Here is a 23950-nt window from a genome sequence, read left to right on the forward strand (position 1 = left end):
CATTTAATAAATGTCGCCTTGATGAACAGAATAATTTTCTTTAAAAAAAAAACATTACAAAAAACCTGACCCCAAACTTTTGACCGGTAGTGTACATACCTTCATACAACAATCACATAATAGCAACACTCTTCAAGCCAACCTTAATGAATTAAAAACAAAGCCCCACACATATTACAGCAGATCGTTCTTAAAAAACTCATCATTCACATCAAACATTGATCTGATTTAATACAACTGCAACTGGGATAAATGACTTTTTATAAGCATTTTTTTCAGGCTCTAGGAACTTTAAACTTAAATCCTGATGGTACCATTTCAAAAGCTGATTGAAGGGCATGCGTATTATCTTTAAGAATTGTAAAGATCTGCAGCGAATGTTGTTTGTAACCAGTTATCTTATTTGCCTGATTGATCATTTGCAATAATTTCTTCTTCTGTTTAAGTGTTGTGTTATCAAACCATGACACAATACTACAGTATATGTGAGAACACTCTCTATTAATGATCTATATGCCGTGTTTAAAGTCTGTGTACTAACATCAAAAATTTTCAACTTGCGGAGGAGACTGAGCTGACTAGCCTTCTTATAAACAGCCTCTACTTTACTATCAAAATTCAGTTTATTGTCATTAATTGTGCCAAAATACTTCAAATTTAAGACCTGCACTACTATTTCTATTGATGGTGACTGGTTTATAAAATCTAGTATCTGCTACTCTTGTTTGACTCCGCAGACATAGTTCTTTTGTTTTTCCAATATTAAGATGTAATGAACATTTGCCAAGCCAATCTGTGATGCTATTAATACATTTGAAATATAAGGAGCTATTCATTTCTTCCTGACAGGAAACCAACGCCAGATCCTGGGCATATTTTATAAGAGCAAGTTTATCATCATTTTACCCTCAAGTGGTTCCATACCTTCATGAGTTTCCTTTTTTTGTTGAACACAAAAGAAGTTAGAAAATTGTTACAATTGACTTATGAAAGTAGGAAAATTTGTTTTTAAAATGTTTTAAAATTACTTACTGTGTGTTCAACAAAAAAAGAAACTCAAACAGGTTTGTAACAGGCGAAGGGTGAGTAAATGATGACAGAATTTCAGTTTTGGGTGAACTCATGGTGAAGTTTGTTCCTTGCCACTGTAGCCACTGGCTTGCTTGGTTTGGGACTTGTGGAGCTGCACATTGATGTTTTTTAGCAGTGAAAATTAAACCACACTGAACTGAACTAAACTGAACTTAAAAATCTAAAAACAGGACTGACATATTAAGACTTCTAAGTTAAACTGCTTTGACACAATCTACATTGTAAATGCGCGATAGCAATAAACATTGAATTAAATTGAACTATCCTTTCCTTTTCAGTCATGGGATATTTAATAGCATCAGACATTTACAGGCTCGTAGGGAGCTTGGTGAAAGGGGTGGTTCTTTTTTCTCAAAAGTAAATCTTTTTGCAGTTATGCACCTCATTTTCTATTTAATTAGGATGTTTAATACTGTAATTTAGGGTGTTTTTTTTTTTTTTTTTTTGCTGGATTAGCTTATCTGATAGTCACACTTTTTGATGTACCAAAAACATTTTCTAAAGATTTAGAATAAAAAATATGAAAGATAGGCTACTTATTTTTAAGCTACTTTATGATGTATCACTAGGGGGGAAAATAGCAATCTGTTAAAAGTTTTAAATTTAAAACGGTGGCCTTTCGTCATTATTTAGGCAAAAAAACAAACTTGCCAGCACATTCAACCTTCCTCAGTCTCAGAATTTTTCCACATGTACATTAAAAAATAAAAATTAAAAAATAATAAAAATGTAGAGCTTCACCATTTTTCTAGCCTCTCTTGTAAAAAGGTGCATTTGGAAAGTTATGGATAACAACAATAGCCTAATTAGTATTAATATATTAATAGCTTTTGGTGCTTCAAATCTTTTTATTGATCATTGTTTCTTTGAAGAATAAGGTCCAAGATTTTGAATAAAAGTTTCTCATAAAATGTTTTCTCTATAACAACAATACAGTGAAAGTTAACTTAACTTTCAACATATTCTGCTTGGTAATAAAGCCTTTTTCGATGGGTTATTTTGATAATTTATGATGGCATAAGTCAAAAAAAGGACAAATTAGCTCACGTATGGAACAATACTGGACCTCTGTACGTGGGGGGGGGGTCTTCTGAACCATCGGAACCCCCCTGGCAACTGGCCTGATTTATGATCTACTCTATAGACCATTTCAATGTGGTCATGTCATTGACCCATGAACATTTCCTGTTTGTTATCAAACTATTTCATAACTGTAACACCACGCAATTCAATCAACTTAATATCAAAACAACTTTCATAACATTATTTATTATTTTGTGGCTCTTGTTTTTGTTTACATCCCTCAAAATGGTCTATTAAATTAAATCAGATCCAAACTGTGTTTGTAGTGCACTATATTTTTAAAAATAAAATTTAAGTCCCTTGTCTGATAATGAATAATAAAAATCTAAGAACTGTTGTGGAAATGTATTGTGGGAATCCTGATGTGATGAACAATACATGTCTCTCTGCCTATTTGAACTTCTAAGGGGAAACAACATAATGTGATCACCACAAATCATATAGTTAAAAGTGATTGCAAAAATGTCTGAGAAAAGAGAAGTTAGTTTATAATAAGAATAGCAAATCATACTATATGGAACCATACAGTGTGTAGTGTGACATGTGAGTGATAATGGTGAGATATTATAATAATGCACTGTAAACCTCTTACTTACTCTACTACTACATTTGTACACAAAAGAGGAAGCAGCAGCACCACACATTGACAGATCAGTCAACACGTTTAATGTCAACTGCTGTCTAAACCAATAACCCATAACCCAAATAAAGATGACAAGACAATATTCAGTTTTCGAATTAGAAAATGAAGAGACGTTGCTGTTAAACTTGATATAACACGAAGCAGAAATGTGAAGCTGAATCGATTTCATCTTCACTCAAAAAAAAGCACGGTCACACACGGGTCACTTTCTGATCACCTTGTGTTTTAACATCACTTCACTCTTACCAGGTCGCTGGCGTTTTTAGCAAGCTCGTCCTCGCTGGATGCTGCCGAGTCCACCACCAGCTTCTCGAAGCACGACGAGCCCAAGGACGAGCTCTTCTGCTGGGACATCGCCAGATGGGAGACCAGTAGCTTCGGACTCCCATGCGCGGATACGGAAATCTCCGGTTTACTGACTGACGCTCCATCAGTAACGGCCAGCGGTGAGATCCCGAGCCCTTTAGCGGCGCCGGAATCCGGCTCTTCGCACAGAGTTCTGGTCCCTGCGAAAGCCGGAGGAGTTGAGCAACACAGATTGGGCTGCGAGGACGAGAAGACCCGGTCCAGGACCTGTTTCTTCTTTCTTTTAAACATCCACAAGCCGCTTTCTTTTTTAGCATCCGCGCTGCGTCTTTCGGATCCCAGTTTGGGGCTCAAAAACGGTTTGGTCTTCTCTTGGAAATTCCTCCACATTCTCCTCTGGTAGGACGATGACTGCGGGTCTTTGGCGCTTTCATCCTTGTGTTTCTCCTCCATAGTTGCCGTCCAGCAGCAGCAGCGGCGGCAGCAGGCTGTCAGCGCGCGGAGCGCCAGAGACACTGAAGCGCGCGGGCGAGCGCACAGGAGCGCGTGCTCTTGATCACCGATGACACTCAGGCACTTAAAACACATTCACTTTATCTGGATATATGTGTCGACACTTGTGACACAATCTAAAGTGTTTTCACAGCTTCTTAACATTTAAGTCTGCAGAGATACCTTATTATCTGTCCAATTGTTTGTTTGTTTTAATAAAAGAGCTCTGTGTGATCAGATCTGAAGAGTAGCCACGGACGAGGATTACCTGAGAAAACGTGAGTGTGCATCTGATTCACTCTTTAATGACTTAATGACCTGACAGTAACCCAAGAAAAATCCAGTACACCAATATATAATTGCAGAGTTGAAAGATACGCCTCCCTCTGGTGAAAACCCGTCATTATAAGGAATTTGGTGAGTGTATGGATGACATTATATTACATAATGTGTAATAGTCCTATACAATCCATTTGAGATACTAACTTGTGCGTGTATTGCTGTAAACGTGCCGCTAATAATAACAGATACAGCACTGGAAGGATTTGTCGTGACTAGGCAAAAAAGAATTCAGCATTACACATACAAACAGACAACGTCATCAGTGTGTTACAAATACACTTACATGATGCTGTAGCCTTAACATTACAGAAATACAAATATATACATTTTAATGGAAGAAAAATATGAAAACGGGAAAAAAATAAAAATAAATAAATAAAATAACATTATTAAATAATTTTGGGCGACACAGTTTCTTAGGTAGTAGGTAGTGTTGTCGCCTCATAGCAAGAAGGTCGCTGGTTCAAGCCTTGGCTGGGTCAGTTAACATTTCTGTGTGGAGTTTGCATGTTCTCCCTGCGTTCGTGTGGGTTTCCTCTGGATGCTCTTTCCCCCAAAGTCCAAAGACATGCGGTACAAGTGAATTGGGTAGGCTAAATTGTCCATAGTGTATGAGTGTAAATGAGTGTGTATGGATGTTTCCCAGAGATGGGTTGCAGTTGGAAGGGCATCCGCTGCATAAAACATATGGTGGATAAGTTGGTGGTCCATTCCTCTGTGGTGACCCCAGATTAATAAAGGGACTAAGCCGAAAAGAAAATGAATGAATGAATTAAATAATTTTAACATGATTTTTTTCTTATAGTCTACTCTGTAAGACAATTTAAGAGTTAATAAGTTGGCAGGCTTAAACTGTATAAATTTCATATTCACTTTTGTTAATATTCCTAACAGCTGCCACACAAATAGAATTTCTATTGATTTAACAGGAAAGGAAGAGCCAAGACCACCCACAAGCAAACCCACTCATGTGTCTGTTTAAAGCTCTTTCACAATTTATTTAATTATATAAGGTTGTAACAGTTGTTGTAAAGACATCACAATAAACTCACACACATTTTTTGAAAATGTGCATGTTATTGCTGTCATAGTATGCACATTAAACATTATAATATATATAAATAATTTTCATTTAAAAGTGTAAAAATCCTGTAAAAGGTGTTAAAGTTTTTGATTACAACTAGGTTTATAGTTGGGTCCGTGGACAGAAAAAATTGATCAGTATACTGTAAAAACAAAAAAAATATATGACAAAAGTCATGATAAATGTTTTTATGTTACTTATTTTAATACGTTAATCAAGTTTCAACTAAATGTTATGCAAAGACTTTTTTAATACTTAATAAATTAACTTAATTAACTTGACTTTGTCCGTTTAATTGATTAACTAAATAATGTAAGGCAGCAAGAACAGTTTTTTTTTCATGGACTAAAAACCAACAGAAATTGAAGAAACTGCTGTTGTTAGTCTGGGAAGATGAAGTTCAGGGTTGTGTGAACTGGTTGATAACATTTTCTAGGAGACCACAGCCTGTCATTTAGACTGAACAAATTATTGATAGTTGTGGAAATATTGTCAAACTTATCTGAATTATTTTTGTTAATTGTAATCAATTGATATATCTTTCTATCCATGCTATCTATCCATGCTATCTTTTCTATCCATGCTATCTGCCATTATGAAGATGAATTTGTTCTGACAGCGATTAAACACCAATAACTGATCTATTGTAGACAGAGAGAATTTCTATAGTGTTTAAACTTTGATAATATGAGACATTTTGCAGGTGTATATCTTTTGTTTCAACTGGTATTGATTAGAATATCAGCATGCACATTAAAACATTACTTTACAAGTTTCTCTAAAGAGACCATGACCACTTTGCTTTGAAACATGGGAATACTGAGTACTATTGCATAATAGATGTGTTACAATTTACAGAATGGAAATCATTAGTGGCACTCTGGATTGAAAATCTCTTGAGAATGAATAAAAAGTTTAAAATGTCTGACCTCTTCAGTTTCTCAATTCTTAAATATGTTCTTATCAAATTATAGCATATTTATAGGCCATCATCCTCCTGAAACCAAATCATCCTTTGCAGAGTGAGTTAATAATAATAATAATAATATATATATATATATATATATATATATATATATATATATATATATATATATATATATATATATATATATATATATATATATATATATATATAGACAAGTAGATCAAAGTTTTAATACTGTATATATAAGTTATAATACTGTAAATTCAAATAGTCTAAGCTGTCAAGTAAATGACACACCTCTGTTAGAGCATTACGTGGGGTAACTAAGAGATCAGAATAAACAAACATATCACAGACTACAGAGAAACAGCTCACAAGTAAGTACCGTTTGATTTTGTAATGAATTACATTTATTTTTATATATGTAGCGCATAATAAATTAGATCAGCAGTTTGTGAAATACTTGGGTCAGGTTCTGATACCAGCTCATCTGCCAAATTTAGTCCCTTAAACCCAATGTTTCCTAAAGAGGAGGTCAGGGGTCACTTGGTGATTTCCAAAAGTCAAATTAATTTAGTTAAACTATTAGAATTACCATATTTTAACCATAGCCCACAAAAGATAAAATAGTAGCTTTTAATAGGAAAAAACAACAACATGCAAATGAAAAGCCATCAGCCTTTAAATTATTTTATTTTCATGGGATCAGTGTGTTTACGTCAGATTAACAACACAGCAATAGGCTCAGCTGCAGCAGATTGATTTTATAGCACCAGGTTAAACTCCTTGACACCTTTATGGCAATCCAATACATTAAAAAATAAATACAGGCCACAACTGAACATTGAGAATGATCTCTGATTGGATGTCTCCAAAATGAAACCAAGAATAGACTTGTGCTGAACAACATTGTGTCTTCCAGTCTGTTTAGTAGAGTTTAATATTAAATTAAACAAATGAATAAATAACTATAAAAATGAAATGGATGTTGGACTGTTGCACTTTTTTTGTGTTGTTAATATGCTTGTGTTTATCAAAGCCTATTGTTGTATGAGCAACATTTGCAATTTTCTAACCACCTAAGAGAAATTTGGGGGTTGGAAGTCACTGGCATTGTTATTATAGGGGTTGCGTGCTGAAAAGTTTGGGATTTCCTGACTTAAACCACCTTTCTAACTTCACTGATGCTCAGTTTAAAATACAGAAGTTCTGTCTTGACTATGTCTACAAGGCCTAAATAAACTGAGTTGCAGCAATGGGATTAACTTATTAGATAATTTGCATTAATGAGTCGTTGAGTTGTACACTGTTAATGATTTTTGCACTGTTAATGAATTTAACTGTAATATGAACTGCATTTTACTGTAGGATATTTATGCAGTATGTTACTGTATTTTAGAGTTGCATTGTTAAAATTGCTGTATATTTTACAGTAAAGATATATAATACTGTACATTTATTGAGCAAGTTAAATGGTGCTGTAAGCACATTATTTGTGCTATAATTTATTTACAGTAAGTTACAGGCAAACTGCTGCCAGTAAGATACTGTATATTATACAGGAAATTGTCAACAGTGTATATACAGTACTGTTGTGTATAGGTATTACATGGAGAAGATGGCTTATAAGTACCTTGCCCATGTCATCATTTTTTAAAGGCTCATACAGAGTCATATTTTTATTTTATCTTAGTATTATTTTTATTCAGAAAGTAAAAACGTTGGGTTGGGTTCAGGAATTTTGTTGGGGAAGGGCGATACAAATTACATTTAAAAGTCACGTTTCCACTGTCATGTCTAAAGCAAACTAGCCAGTGGGAGCCAGGGCAAAACGGGGCTTCCTCTGTGCCAGTGGCCAGCCTTTTTCAGCCCGCCGAATACCTTGGGCCAAAGAGGGACGGTGGAGTGAAAGCAGAGGCAGAGCTTGCCCGAGTCTGGTAAAGATGGCATGCAGCCATTACAGTAGTTTTCCAATCGCACACAAGTACACGCGCCAAAAAATAAATAAATAAATAATAAGGGAAAAAAACATACAGCTGTTCATTTTAAGATAGGCTATTCCATAAAACACCTTATAGGCTAGGGGTCTTTTTTTGCTTAAGATCGCCCTTATGTCATTTAAATTTAAGAGTCTTGCATAAAATAGTAATTAGTTTTAATTTAATAAGTGATATTTCTTTGATGCGTCTTCTTTTTTGTTTCAATAACGCATAATAATCTTTACACCTGCAGCAGCCAGTAACTTTCATTTGTCGAATGTTTTTGTCAAGTTTAAAAGGTGTGTTTGTGCATGAAGCGTGCGCGTTTAGGATCTGCACTGCAAGCTATTGGCCCGACACAGTGGAAACACAACATGATTTCAGCCTCACTGCTCAAGCTTCCGGGTTATTGGCACGACCCGGCCCGAAAAAAGCCCTGGCTTGCACCGACAGTGGAAATGCAGCTATTGTATTCAAGTGTGTTTTTGTGTGAGAGACAGAGAGAGGTAGAAAGAGATAGGCCAAAAACAACACATTTCAACTGCAGTGAAATAATACTCCATTCCTTCTGTGGTCATTGTGGCTGTTATGATGAATACACATATTAAAACAATAAATGCTCTATCAAAAGGATTCACCTCGTTTAAATGAATATTTTATTCATGAGTTCATCTGAGTGAAACAGTACTCAGAGGCACATAATCAATAGTTGATGTACTTAGCTGGAGCCCTTGAGTTATGCCCACTACATTTAATGCGATGTCGGAGAAGCAGCAAAGAGAACACACACACACACTATGTTCCTCTAGCTTCAAAATGCATTTAATTCCGCTTCATTTTGACAACACGACTCTGTACTGTAGTTTCTTTTACTACATACAGTATTCCCAGATTAAATCAGCTACTATATAACATCCAATATTAAATGACATAAATCAAGCTCACATAACTGTGAAATTTGCTGTAACTGCCTGTAATATCTGTTTGATGAAGTTAGTCTTTCTGAAGACTGGCTCTAGGCTTTGAAAATAAAAATTCTTTACAGCCATATACCTGTAACACTCTGTGAGCTTGACTTATATTGTTATAAAGGCTAAACACAACAGGCTAGCAAATGGGTTTTAGTTTTGTGATTGTGTTTTGTTTTAATGCATATAGGATACATGGAGAGACGTGTTACCAACCAGGAACACACTCTAAACAGTCTACTGGAAAAAGCCATGAAGATCAGAGACGATGTGGTGACTGGTCTACATGCAGCTCAGGGTTCAGCCCTGATGGAGTCATCTGCTAGAAAACTACTTGAGAACCACATCCAGATCATAACTCACATTGTCAAGCAGCTCAGCAAAGACATCCAGGTGCAAATTGGTTTATGAATGTTCTAAGAATGCATTTATACATGCTTCCTTTTTCAACTCGCTGGTTCCACAAATACTTTTTGCTATTATTTTTTAAGCCATGAGCAAAACCAACAAGCTACAAGGAGAATCACAGCATTTCAAACGTTTAATTTGAAGCAAAGATATATATTGAATTTAAACTAAAAGACTACAGAAACTACAATCCCATGAAGCATTGTGTGACAGTTAAATAAAAATGACAGCAACATATAAAACTCTATTTAAAGTTGCTTTGTATGTTAGAAACACCATTTTTAAAGGTGACATTAGATGCACATTTTAGTTTAATGTATATTTTTTTCAGTTTAAAATGTTTTTTATTTTTTGTCTATAATCAGAGTCTGAAACTTAATTTAGTTATTTTTCAATAGTAGAGTAAATAAACACCAATTTACTCTGTCATTACCACTTCAGTGTTTCTTTAAATGACAATGAGCTGCTGCACACCCTGCCACTCTCTGAAGCTGAATCATGAATGGTTACTGAACCTTTCTTGATGTAGTATACGCTGTTCACCAGACATAAAGCACTAAGTCAAGCCTCAAGCTTTTGCTTCCTTCAGTCTAAACACTCACATGACAAACTATTTAAATCTGTTTTGACATTACAATAACAAATCTGAGATTGCATAAAAAGTTATCATAGCAATTGACATTACAGCCTGCCATTATCAATGTAAAATGCATTCAAACAGTATCTATACAGTACATATACAAAGTGATACTGCTGCATTTAAATGTTCAAACACAACTTAAACTTACTGCTTAAACATTGCAGGAGCGTTCTGAGCACCCGAAGAAGCAAAAAGTCACAGCCCAGGCTCATTCAGAATACTGTATGTACCCCTATATCCATTTCTGGAGAGCGCCAAATATGTCTCAGGAACTACTTTTTTTGCAGTTTTTGTTTTTCACGAATCCACCAAAGGCCGCTGTGTATGCTTTTAGATCTCAAATTTTTTATGCGAGTGGCATTCGCGCCTGCTGTTCTCACATAAATCCACCAAGGCCCCTGTCGACTACTGAATTATTAATTGACCGAGTGATCTCTTACCTGTTCTTCACCAGACTTGAACCCTGTTACCTCTTAAGTCCATCGACATACATGTCGAGCTACTGGATAAACTGGAAACAGCTGAAAAGCCATTTCTATAAAGGTAAGCGGTCAGCTGGTTAGCAAGAAAAGAAACGGCGTCATACTGCCCCCTAGCATTAGTTTTAAAGATGAAATGCAGCCATACGTACTTCTGCCTACATAATTCATGATCTCCAGAAATGTACTGTATATAGGGCTACGTTTTCAGAATGCCTGCTCACAGTTTTTGTTTTTGCAAATCCACCAGAGGCCACTGTGTACACTTTTTTTGACATTCTCAAATTTCTCATGCGCATCGTCTCCTCACATAAATCCACCAGAGGGCGCAATATACTTTTTAGCAAACCAGGCTAGGTTGGTGTCGACAGACTGACTGACCACCGCCCTTCTCTAAACCCAACCAATGTGTTTTCAAAAGCAATCTAGAAAAAAAGCTGCATGATTTTACCACATTTTCAGCCTGTTGTTTATTTATTTATTATTTATTTTTGTTTATTTATAATTTATAAAACCGTTCTTGGCCAGACTTTCCCTGTAGTCAAGGTCAATTCCGCTTTGCATCCCAAGTCTGTTGATGTATGCAGCGAGCTACTGGGCAAACTGGTAACACCGGAAAATCCATTCACATGGAGGTAAGCGGTCAGCGGAAGCACAAATAGGAACAGAAGCTGACGGCAGTGTCACATTGCCCCATAGCGGTCATTTTAAAGGCGAAATGCAGCCAGACAAACCTCAGGCTACATAAGTCATGCCTTCTAGAAATGTAGACAGGGGTACATATCCACAATTGGACCTGTGTTGATAACTTTATTACTCAAAAGCTGAAAAACTAAAGGCGCCATCATTAACCTCTTTGCTATCTGTTTACAAAAAAGTGAAGAATATTTTATCAATATTTTATATTTTATCAATATTTTACTGGGCACATTGAAAGATCACATCACAACATCACAATAGGCATGAAATTCAATCGGGTCAAATGATGGCACATATTTGCACTTTCACAGTTCTTAACAAATTAGCTTCATATTTTCTTTCAACACTTTTGACCAATAAATAAACAAAAAATTACAAAAATTAAAATTTTATGTGATGTTACCGTTAACATACATTTTTTTTACTAATATATTATAAGATGCACCTTTAAAGTACCAAAATGTACTCTTTAAGGAGAAAAGTTACCCTTTCTAAATGGTATCTGTCCAGTGACTGTTTTTAAAATGTAATGTTACAAAAGATTAAAATATATCTAAATATAAAATATGTAAAATATTAAATATATATATATATATATATATATATATATATATATATATATATATATATATATATATATATATAAATTATTTAAAAATGAAACCCCATCTGACTATTTTAAGTCCTAGCTGAAATGTAAGTTACCACAGTCACTTGTAAGTTACCACCGTCACCCCCCAACCCCCACACCTCACCCCACCCAGGTCTAGTCTAGTTACATTGCTAAATTGTTAGATCAATGGCTCCATATAATCGACTGACCCCAAAGCTTAACATTTATTTTTAACGTGAAAGCAAAAATGTAACAATGCTTGATGAGTGAGGTCTAGTTTCTGTGAACATGCCAGCAGAGCCATTTACGTGATGAGATACATTATGCAGGGTATGTGCATAAAAAATGAATGAATCAAATAAATCAAAGGTCAGCAGCCAGTGCACCAAAAGAGCCTTTTTTAGTCCCTAAAGTGTGATGATGTAACCACACAGGCTTAATAGAAAGAAATTATAAAACTGTGAGGCCTATGTCTAAGGGCTGAACCACGTTTGTTTTTCCTTCCGAAATTACAAAATGGCGATGCATTTGTATTATCAAATTTAGAACAGTTTGCGGACAAGAGACACGTTTGTAAATAATTGCTCCATTATAATGGAAGATTACTGAAGTCTGTGAAGCGTGGTGAGTGATCTGCTGATATGAGCAATCACTCAATCTTCTGTCTCCTCAGGTGCTGGAGGCCCAGATTATGGAGAGAGACAACCTTGCTGCGGGGACGACGTTCGCAGTCAAGAGCTTGGATCACAAGAACATGATGGGTATTGGAGATCTCAGAGGCAGAGTGGCAAGGTCAGAAATTATACATCATCATTTTATTTTAACTCTGTGACCTTCATTTTCTAAAAAGAAAAACGTAAAATTTTAATTTCTAGTAAATTTGTGTTTTACTGATATTTTTACAGTGTATATTATTTTTTTTATTGCATAAAAACAATCTGGTGACACTTTAGAATAACAATCCGTTATAACTAGCTAATAGTCTATTAGTAAACTGTTAGTTAATGGGTTATAAATGACTTATTAAATAGTAGTTAATTTTTTGTTAATTATTTATAACAATGCCTTATAGTTAGCCAATTGATAACTTACAAGCTGTTAGTTAAAAGGTATTAATGACTTGTTAACTGTTTTTAATGATTTATAACTATACCTAATAAATTAGTAATAAATCATGAACAAGCTGTTGGTAAATTAAACCTTACTAAAGACTTGTTAAGTATCAGTAAATAGCTTATATATGTTATTGGGACGTTATTCTAAAGTTGCAACTATTCTTCATTTATTAACTTAGGAAATGATAAATAGTTGCAACTTTAGAATAACGTCCCAATAACGCACATAAGCTAATAACTATAACTTAAGTACTTTAGTTATAAGTTAAGTACTATAGTAACTCACACTTTACAAATCAGTTGTTCCTAGTTTGTTTACTAATAACAACAGTGAAACTTTTGTAAAACTTTTCTAATTAAAGACATTTTTATTTTATCCTTATGTTGAGCACAAAAAGTGCCCAAACCCTTATGGGTCTATACATTAAACACAATGTTCAACATTTCATCTGTTGAGTTTTTTTGTGGTAAAACAGCACACAGAAAAGCCCATGAGTGGAACAAGGTAAAGGTACAAAAATCTTATATTTTAAATATCACATCAAAGTTCTGTAGCTTAAACTTGTTTCATCCATTTGCTGTTCTACAAAGTTTCACTGGTATTAGTAGATGGTAAACAAACTATGAACAACTCATCTGTAAGGTGTGAGTTAGTATACTGGTTAAGTGTTAGTTAATAACTTATGTATGTTATTGGGACGTTATTCTAAAGCTGCAACTATTCCTCATTTACCAACAGTTAATAAATAAAGAATAGACTAACGATAGAATAACGTCCCAATAACATACATAAACTATTAACTGATACTTAACAAGTCTTGAGTAAGTAGTTTACTAACAGCTTGTTCATGATCTATTACTAATTTATAAGGTATAGTTATAAATCATTAAAAAACAGTTAACAAGTCATTTATAACTTGTTAACTATAACAGCTTGTAAGTTATCTATTAGATATCTGTAAGGCACAGTTATAAATAATTAATAAACTATTAACTATTATTTAACAAGTCATTTACAACCTATTAACTAACAGTTTATTAATGATCTATTAACTAGTTATAAAGTTATTTTAAAGTGTCACCAACAATCTAATACATAATAATCTTTGTGGGATTCTTTACATTTACAGTTATTTAGCTGTATTTATTTGTTATTAATAAGTCATCACCTTGGAATTGTAAGGCTCTGTCTGCGTTCTAAATGATTTTGATATTGAGCTTCAAAGATTTTGCATTCCATATAGCAAACAATACGTGTATAACAGTTCTCTTTCATACATTAACATGACAGAGACCCTAACAATCAAAATTCTTGTACATTCGCAAATTGGCGTGAAAAGCAATCCAAATGCAGATTGAAGCTTCTAATTCTAAAAAGTAATTTTCAGCTTGGAATTATAAGGTTGTATCTGGCAGTCATTTATTGAAGCATTACTTTTCAAAAAGTTCAATCACAAAAAAATATAAACTGGTGTTATAACAATATGTTGATGCTTGAGAAAGTTACATTTTTGCTTTCTATAACATTTATTTTATGTTTTAGGATGAATTTTTTTTCTTGTTTCAATTAAGCATAAGACTGTGCTAAATCCTTTGTCCAGCGGTGTTAATTTTATGTAACTAATATGGTCATATTTATTTAATTATATGCTATATATGAACTGTTGAATTATATTTATTGAATTATATGCCCCATGAACTACTATAAATTAAGTATTTACCCTTCAAGGCTTAGTATCAAATATACAGACTTTTCTCTATAAAGAAAACAGACAATGAGCAAATGAGTTTAATAAACACTGAAAATGTTTCACTGACTATATATGCACAAATAAAAATAATTCATATTTAATATATACATTTTTTTAATAACTGTCTCTTTTTCAACAATGTAAAATTAAACATTTCGTTTTAATGTAAAAAAAAACGCATCTAAATCATCACATTTACACATATCTTCTCAGTTTCAGGTTACTTCTCAATTTTGTTGACTCTGATTTTGTGTTTCTTTCTGGTCTTTCCCGCTGTCAATGGAGCAGTCTAGAGAAATAAAAAAAGAAAAAAAGAAAGCTGATCCTGATTGGTTCTCATGCATGCATTTGAAATGCTGGTTGGCTCACAGAGAGAACCTTACAGAACCAAGCTAGAGTTTGACTTTGTAGATAAAACCTTTTTTTGTTTTTAAAAAAAAGTCTTAAAATTTAAACAACTTATAAAAACATCACATAATGAAGATAAGTTGTTAATTAATTAAAATTTGTGAATAACAAAATTTTGACAAATGTCAGATAGAACCTTATAATTCTAAGGTGACAAATTATAAATATATATTTTTTCTTTACTTTCTTTAATTTTATTTTAACCATTATTTAATTCATTCATATTTACATTATTTGTATTAATGTTTATTGAACATATTAATTGAATATTTCTATTTTATTTTAACCAGTCATGTTATTTAATCAATTTATACACTAACTGACAAAAGTCTTGTCGCTTATCCCTGTTTTAGGAACAACAAATAATAACTTGACTTCTAGTTGGTCATTTGGTATTAAAAGTGGCTTATATGAAAGACAAAGGCCTCTAGATTACTCTTATTTTACCAAATTAAAATATGACCATACCTTGATTTTTATTGATTTAACTAGGTAGCTTAGACAGAAGTCTTGTCACTTCACAAAAGGAATAATGTACAGTATATAAAGTCATGGTGCATTGATAATAATGCAATTAATTAATATTGTGTATGACCCCGCATGAGCTTGGAGGACTGATCCATACATTTATGCAATGACTCAAATAACTAAATAATAAAGTCATCTGGAATGGCAAAGAAAGCGTTCTTGCAGAACTCAATAATGTTCATGTTGGGTGACTGGGCAGGCCAATCCTGGAGCAGTTTGACCTTTTTTGCTTTCAGGAACTTTGATGTGGAGGCTAAAGTTTGAGAAGGAGTGCTATCCTGCTGAAGAATTTGCCCTTTTCTTGTGGTTTGTAATGTAACGGGCGGCACAAATGTCTTGATACCTCAAGCTGTTGATGTTGACATCCACTCAGCAGATCTCTTGCATGCCCATAATGAACGTAACCCCAATCCCATGATCTTTCCATTACCAAACTTGACTGATTTTTGGAGAATCTTGGGTCCACGTGGCTTCCAATAGGTCTTTTTAAGTATTTGTAATGATTGGGATGAAGGCAGGTAGTGTATACCATGATGATTTTTTTTACTCTGTGACCCTTTTTATTTTAATATTTTTGTATTTTGTTTTATTTTATTTTAATTTGATAATTATATATATTTCAAAACAATTAAAATGTGAACATAAGAAAAATAATGTACATTTTTTCATTTTATTTTAACCATTATTTCATTCATTTATTCATTAATATTTACTTTATTTATATAAAAGTTGATAAATGTTTGAAACATAATAAATTAATATTTTTATAACGAGTCATTCATCCATTCATATTGAATTTTTTGCACCAAAGCAATGAAGACAATTGTTTATTTTAACCAGTAATTTAATTTAATTTAATTTAATTTAATTTAATTTAATTTAATTTTATTTAATTTAATTTAATTTAATTTAATTTAATTTAATTTAATTTTATTTTATTTTATTTTATTTTATTTTATTTTATTTTATTTTCACTAAAGCAATCAACATTTTAACATACGTTATAAACTGCTGTTTCATTTTTCCCCATAAGATTTATTCTTGAATGATTGTGACTGCACTTTTGATCACATTTATAACAAGGCTAAATATTAGACGTTCACTTGTGTGTAAAATGTTTTTTTCCCAAACAACCAGTTTAGTGAACATATTAGTGAAATGTTTTGTGATGTATTTGTTCAGTTGAGTCTAACATTTCCATGAAATGAGTGTGGCAGTATATGGAAGACAGAGGGTCATTAGTGGCTTACGGGCACAGGAACAGTGCACATGATGAGATGTTTGCTGGCTACACAGCCTATGACCACTCTAGAAGGCTAACATCCACCCGCTTCACACATTAGCATTAAGAGTATTCATTAGATCATCTTTGTGGAATGAAAAACATCTAAATTGCCCTTGCCTAATGAGCATAAACAAGATTTGTGGTGATCTGCGTCATTCTGCAGTTGTAGTATGCATCACGTTCTTTTGAATAGAAGAAAAAATGGCCTTTAAGATTTCCTAGGAAAAAAAGTCATGTTTAATGAGAAGGAGAACACAGCCCATACATTGTTGCTTTTTATAGTCTAATTGACAATTTTGAAAGGTACAGTAAGTGGTATAATTTTTTTGCACACAAATTTACTCCAGATTTGCTGGATTTGTTATGTATGGCTTGAGTAAAATGGTAATATTTGCTTTTATAAGTAGCTCTATTAACATTTCTTTCAATTTTGAAATATTATTATTTAGAACATTTTATCTTATCTTATCCTAAAAACCATTTAAAAACACATTAACTATTTATAAAAATATTAATTCCTTTTGTCTTAGATGTGATGCCAGTATTGCTAAACTGTCATCTGATGTTGGTGCTGAACAGCAGGATATCCTGAAACTCAAGCAGGAAGTGAATGAATTACACTCTAAATTGGAGCTTAAGATGAAAGACATGGAGCTTAAGGTGAGAGTTCGATGACCAGGCTATTGAACAACTTGTGAAATGTGCATAACAAAATGGGTGGCAATTTATTTTACAGTACATGTACTTAAAGTCCAAATCCAAATTTACAGTGTTTATTTTTCTAGCTCCTATTGTTATTCTTAAAGTAAAACAATTTATAGAATATTGTAAGTAATACAGTTAGAAGACATCAGGTTATGTTACATAAATAGCTTTTTCGATGGTGTATCGTAGCGATATGCCAATTCAATAATGCAAATTCTGATTCTTATCACAACTATTATTAGCATTACAAAACATAAAGACACGCCATTCTACATGACTCACAGATGATTTTGTGTGGAGTCAATCTAGGGCCATATATACTTGCAAAATAAATCAAATTTAGCAAACAAAACATAAAGTATTGAGTCGAAATGAATTAATTAATGCAAATCTCCAAAAATCGCAAAGCGAAAATACATTTTTGAGAAGTAAACAGTTAAAAATAAATAAATAAAGAACTGCAAGGGGAAAATGTAGTGTTGATAAATAAAAATTAAATTTTGAAAAAAAAGAACTGCAAATAAAATTCATTCAGTGCAAAAAATACTAAAATATTTGCAATTAAAAAAAAAAAGCTATAAATATTTGTAAAACATTTATTAGCATTGATTTGCTTTTTAGTCAACCGTGAGTTTGCGATGCTGTTTTCACTTTGTTGCTGTTTCATTTTGTGGCCCTGGTTTGACAAGAGGACAGAGTCAAGGAAACTTGGGCAGTTACTGCATGCCTGGACCTGCCTCCATTCAAGCGACGTCATCACCTGGACACACAGTATCTTGCAAAATAAAATAAAAAGTTTTACAAACAAAAAATAAAGTATTGAGCAAAAATAAATACGTTTAAATATTCAAAAATCGCAAAGCAAAACTACATTTTTGGGAAATAAAAAATTATTTTGCTAACTAAAATAAAAAATTGTAAAGGGTAAATTAAGTTTGAGGAGTAAAAATGAAGTTTGCAAACAAAAAAGAACTGCAAAAACAAAATCAAGCAGAGCAAAAAAACCTATTTTGCAATAAGATAAAAACTATATATATTTGCAAAACATTTTTATAGCATTTTTATGCCTTAACAAAACCCATGCAATATTCATTTTGAGTTAACAAGGGTTGAACTTGGGCATTTACGGCAGGCCCAGACCTACTGGGCTGTAAGACCACTTCGGTAATACTGTGTCTCCAGGTGGAGGCAGGTCCCTGCTGTAACCACCCAATTTCCCTTGACTATTTGACTCTATGTTTATGGCATCCATGCTCATGTAAATAACCAAATAAACACATAATACCACTTGTAACATCCATGGTTGTTGGAACTATAACAAAATGCAATTAAGGTAAAAGTATTACTTACCAAGAATTTAGACGATTAATGCGTTTATTTGATTCACTTCACGGCATCCAACATCTGATCGATCCCATGATTCCATTAACGCAAAATTAAAATATTCGCATCTCAATTTAACCAGCATTTGACACCGATTGAGGCACAATTTGCAACAGTTTTGACCTTGGTTAGAGCGAAGTGAAAATAGCTACTCCAAAAAATATCTGTTTAGGTAAATCCACTGAAAAGTATTCTTTAATCAAAGTCTGACTATTTGTTTCTGCATTTTGAGAGGCGGTCCTTCTGATGACGTCAACTTAGTGGTTTAGTAATAGTGATATGTATTAATAGTAATATGTATAGTAAGATTCTCATCCACACCTACCGTCAGTTTGCTATTAGGAATTATGTACAAAGTAGCCCCACGTCTTACTTAATATACTGACATAACAGTTTCAGCAACGCCCAGTTCATTTGGACTTTAACATACTTATAGTGTTATAGTGTACTAAACTATTAGGATATATAAGCTATCCATCTATGGGCAGTGGCGATTCTAGTATGCAACTTCGCCTCCAGCAAGATGTTGCCTTGGACAGTATACCCCCATATTGCCCATAATAGAACAATCTGCTCATGTTAGCCATAGGCATATACTATAAAAATATGCTAACATGTAAATGCTAGAAAATGGCCATTTGCTAGACATGTTAAGCTAGCTTTGTGTTTAAAGTTAGATAATAAATTCATGACATAACAGATATGTAGCACTTACTTGCAATGTGCTAAATTAAATTAGCCATTTAGCATGTGCTAAAAATGTGTGGGAAATGTCTTCAATTCGCTTAACAACACAAAAAGTTCTACATGTTAGAAACATGTTAGTGACGTGCTAATTCATAACAACATGTTTAAAAGTGTCATTTAAATTTTACAAATGTTGTTTGTCCATATTTGACCCAATGTTGGGTTAAAAAAAAACCATATGCACAAAACGGGACTGTAAATATTAAGGACTACAGCAAAATGTTTTTTAAAAATGTCAGGGTATCATTAAGAATATAATCTCTTAAAAATGAATTTGTTGAACCAACTCCACACTTCAGTTAATTTTGCATAAAGTGTAAAACCCAACAATTAGCTTTGGTTTAAAAGTATTATCACCATGGGAAATATTCAATATAGTAGTGCTTCATTTCTTCAGGAAATTGGCGTGTATCTTCTTTTATTTTCCTCTACTTGCTAGATATACAAAAATAACTGTTGTGAGGAAGCCAGTGTGTGCATTAATATAAAGTTGCATCAGCTTTGGCCAAAACCTCTCTTCCATTGGGGAACTGCAGCGCTGTCATCCAAATAAACCTGCAGGTGACTGTGTGGGGGATGAACAGTAAATCTCAGTGATTGCAGTGCATTAGCTTGGGGAACCATAACGGTAATTGAAAATGAAAGGGGACGAGGAAAACCCGAGCCAAATACACATGGGAGTACTAACTTTCCTTGGGTGTTGATGTCAAAACATGACAATGCACCTTCTCTGACAAGTAATTTACATTTGTATGAAACATGTTTTTGTTGTGTTTGGATGGTAATGCTTTTTTTTTTTTTTTTGATAAACAATGTTTGATATACAACCCAGAATCAGTAAAACTTGGGACAGTACAGAAAATGCAAATAAAAAATGAAAGTAGTGATTTCTAAATGTATTTGTTTTTCATTGCAGACAATATAAACACAAAATATTTCAAATTTTGTCCGGTCAACTTCATTTCATTTGTAATTATACATCATTTCCTGTCATTCAGACAGGAGCAGTTTAGGGCTAGTAATCAGGATGAATTTGGCTGCGTCCGAAAGCGCCTATTACTCAGTAGGTACTGCATTTGAATTTTAACGTACTACTCGGCCGTTAGAAAAGTACGTTCTATACAGTATTTTTGTGAAAAGTATGAATGGAATTCGGATGTACTACATCCGCCATTTTGTCATGGTCAAGTGACCTGCCTGCGTCAATTGCATTGCTTTACTCCCATTCATGAATTCGCTCGCGGGGCATCATGGGATAGCGCAGCATGCATGGGATGCGCACTCTAGAATCTCGCCGGAAGTAGTAAGTCATCCGGGTACTTCTCGCATACTGTTTTTCGAATTCTATAAGTCCGGACATACTACTCGGCTTGCATACTGATTTTAGCGTAATATTTAGTATGGAAGTATGCGGTTTCGGATGCAGGGATAGTCAAATAATATTGTGATTTGAAACAGGTGATTTCAACAGGTGATTGTAATTATGATTTAGAACAAAAGCAGCATCCAATTAAGATCTAGGCTAAACCGCATACTTCCATACTATGTAGTACGCTAAAATCAGTATGCGAGCCGAGTAGTATGTCCGAATTCATAGAAAATCAGTATGCGATAAGTACCTATAAGACTTACTACTTCTGGCGAGATTCTGAAGTGTGTATCCCATGTACGCTGCGCTATCCCATGATGCCCCGCGTGAGAATTCATAAATGGGAGTGAAGCAACGCAACTGACGCAGGTAGGTCATGTGATCATGACTAAATGTACAAAGTCAGTACATACTGAGTAGTAGGCGGTTTACGACGCAGCACTAGTCTGTTAGGAGTAAAGAGAGGCAAAGGATTGCCAGTTTGCCAACAAATATGTGAGAAAATTATTGAAAACATATAAATTTATTTATTTAAATTATAAAAAACAATGGTCCTCAAAGAAAGATAAGAAGACATTTGGATATTTTGCCTTAAACAGTGCATAACATATTTTAAAAATTCAAGGAATCTGGAGGAATTTCATTGCATAAAGGACAAGGGGTGCAAGCTGAAGCTGAACAATCGTGATCTCCAATTCCTCAAAAGGCACTACGTCAAGAATCATCATTTATTTATAAGCGACATCACCACATGAGCTCATGTGGCAAACTACTTTGACAAACTTTTGTCAAGGCTACCACAATACGTTGTTACATCTACAAATGTCAGTTAAAACATTACTGTGCTAAAAGGAAGCCCTATGTTAACAATGTCCAGAAGTTCCATCGGCTTCTCTGGGCTCGGAGTCATCCATATCATCACACAGTAAAAATATGTACTTTGGTCAGATGAATCAGTATTTCAGGTATTTTTTGGGGAAGAAATGGACACCATTTACTCCGGACCAAAGAAGAAAAGGATCATTCTGACTGTTGCCAGCAACAACTCCAAAAGCCAGGGCATATCATGGTATGCGATTGTGTCAGTGCCCTTGGCAAAGGTAACTTGCACTTCTGTGATGGCACCATTAATGCTGAAAAATACATTTGCAGCACAATATCATGCCTTCTTTTCTAGGTACACCCATGCATACTTCAACAAGACAATGCAAAACCACATTCTGCACATATAACAAAGTCCTGGCTGCAGTGGAAGAGGATACAGGTACTTGACTGGCCTGCCTGCAGTCCTGACCTGTCTCCAATAAAGAACGTGTGGCGCATTTTGAAGCTTTCGAAAACCCTGTACTGTTGCCTGACTTAAAACTTGTTTGCAGGAACAATGGGACAAAATTACACCTGAAACACTTCATCACTTGGTGTCTTTAGTCACTGAACGTCTTTTAACTGTTGTGAAAAGGAATGGCAACATTACAAAGTAGTAAATGTTTCAACTTTTTTTGTAAATGTGTTGCAAGAATCAAGTGTTTATTAAAAAACGAACAAACAAACAAATAATGAGGAACACGTTAAAATGTTTGCTGTATTGTCTGTAATAAAATACAAGTCAAAGTAAATTTAAAAATCTTTTTTCTTTCTTTTTTGTGTTTTCCATACTGTCCCAGATTTTTCTAATTTGGGGTTGTATTTCCAATCGATATAGAAGAACAATGTAAACAATGTGCAGAAATGACTGTTGCTTCGTAATGTATTGTCATTTTCAGCTGTCTCGGGACGTAGGAAAACTGGAGACGTCCCTGTCAGAGAAGCTGATCTCTCAGAGAAACACCACTGCAGATTTACTCAAGGAAATTCAACTACTGGATGTAAAGTAAGAGCAACTGAGAACAACTGCATAAACTGCTGAGAAAAACATGCTGAAAAAAATTTGTTTCCAGCAAACCAGCAGTCATTTGTCAAAACGTACCATTCGTCAAAATCTAGCATATGCTAGCGGTGGTTTTCAACATGGGAAGTCTTAAGAAAGCTATTTTTCCTTGAGGCTGGGCATAACTCATTTAAAGTCTAAATTCCAATTTAAATCTAAAAAGCAGAGCTTGGCTAACTGAGAGAGTCTCAGCATTGTGTCTATGCAACTCTCCTTCTTTAAAAAAAACTAATTTGTAGCTAATAAATATTTTGAAGGTTTATGGAAATTGATCTTTAATATAGTAAAAATGTTTCTTAGTGTATTCATTATTTAGTATGTTATTGGCATATAGGCTATTAACACATGGTTGGACCTATTTTGCCTTTAGAACAGCCTTAATCCCTTGTGCCATAGATTTAACAGGAACTGGAAATATTCCTCAGAGATTTTGGTCCATATTGACATGATAGCATCACACAGTTGCTGCAGATTTGTCGGCTGCGCATCCATGATGCGAATCTCCCTTTCCACCACATTCCCAAGATGCTCTATTGGATTGAGGTCTGGTGACTGTGGAGACCATTTAAGTACAGTGAACTCATTGCTATGTTCAAGAAACCAGTTTGAGAGGATTTGTGCTTTACATGGCGCGTTATCCTGCTGGAAGTAGCCATCAGAAGATGAGTACACTGTGGTCATAAAGGGATGGACATGGTCAGCAACAACACACAGGTAGGCTGTGGCATTGACACGATGCTCACTTGGTACTAATGGGCCCAAAGTGTTCCAAGAAAATATCCCGCACACCATTACACCACCACCAGCAGCCTGAACAATTGATACAAGGCAGGATGGATCCATGCTTTCATGTTGTTGATGCCAAATTCTGACCCTATCATCCAAATTTGGCAGCAGAAAATTGAGACTCTTCAGACCAGGCAACGTTTTTCTAATCTTCTATGGTCCAATTTTGGTAAACCTGTGTGAATTTAGC

General features: G+C 34.2%; 2 protein-coding genes across 5 annotated transcripts in view; one reads left to right on the forward strand and one right to left on the reverse strand.

The window, feature by feature from the left end:
* Positions 1-2786: 2786 nt before the first annotated feature.
* Positions 2787-23950, forward strand: part of fam81b (family with sequence similarity 81 member B) — a 34233-nt gene continuing 13069 nt past the window's right edge. The window contains exons 1-7 of one of the 4 annotated variants that reach the window (XM_087254157.1): positions 2787-3697; positions 3839-3894; positions 3982-4033; positions 9108-9310; positions 12430-12548; positions 17374-17503; positions 22811-22917. In XM_087254157.1, the coding sequence (XP_087110283.1) occupies positions 9113-9310; positions 12430-12548; positions 17374-17503; positions 22811-22917 (554 nt within the window). In that variant the 5' untranslated portion in view covers positions 2787-3697; positions 3839-3894; positions 3982-4033; positions 9108-9112. Of the gene's footprint in view, positions 3895-3981; positions 4034-6297; positions 6348-9107; positions 9311-12429; positions 12549-17373; positions 17504-22810; positions 22918-23950 lie in introns of those variants that run through there. The other 3 variants (XM_087254158.1, XM_087254156.1, XM_087254155.1) reach the window with 3 other exon arrangements.
* Positions 3011-3646, reverse strand: zgc:194908. Its single transcript, NM_001135983.1, is given in 1 exon segment — positions 3011-3646. A coding segment is annotated over 1 exon segment (528 nt). The 5' UTR covers positions 3578-3646; the 3' UTR covers positions 3011-3049.

Source organism: Danio rerio, chromosome 5, assembly GCF_052040795.2.
Source record: "Danio rerio strain M-AB ecotype USA chromosome 5, GRCz13ab, whole genome shotgun sequence".
NCBI lineage: Eukaryota > Metazoa > Chordata > Actinopteri > Cypriniformes > Danionidae > Danio > Danio rerio.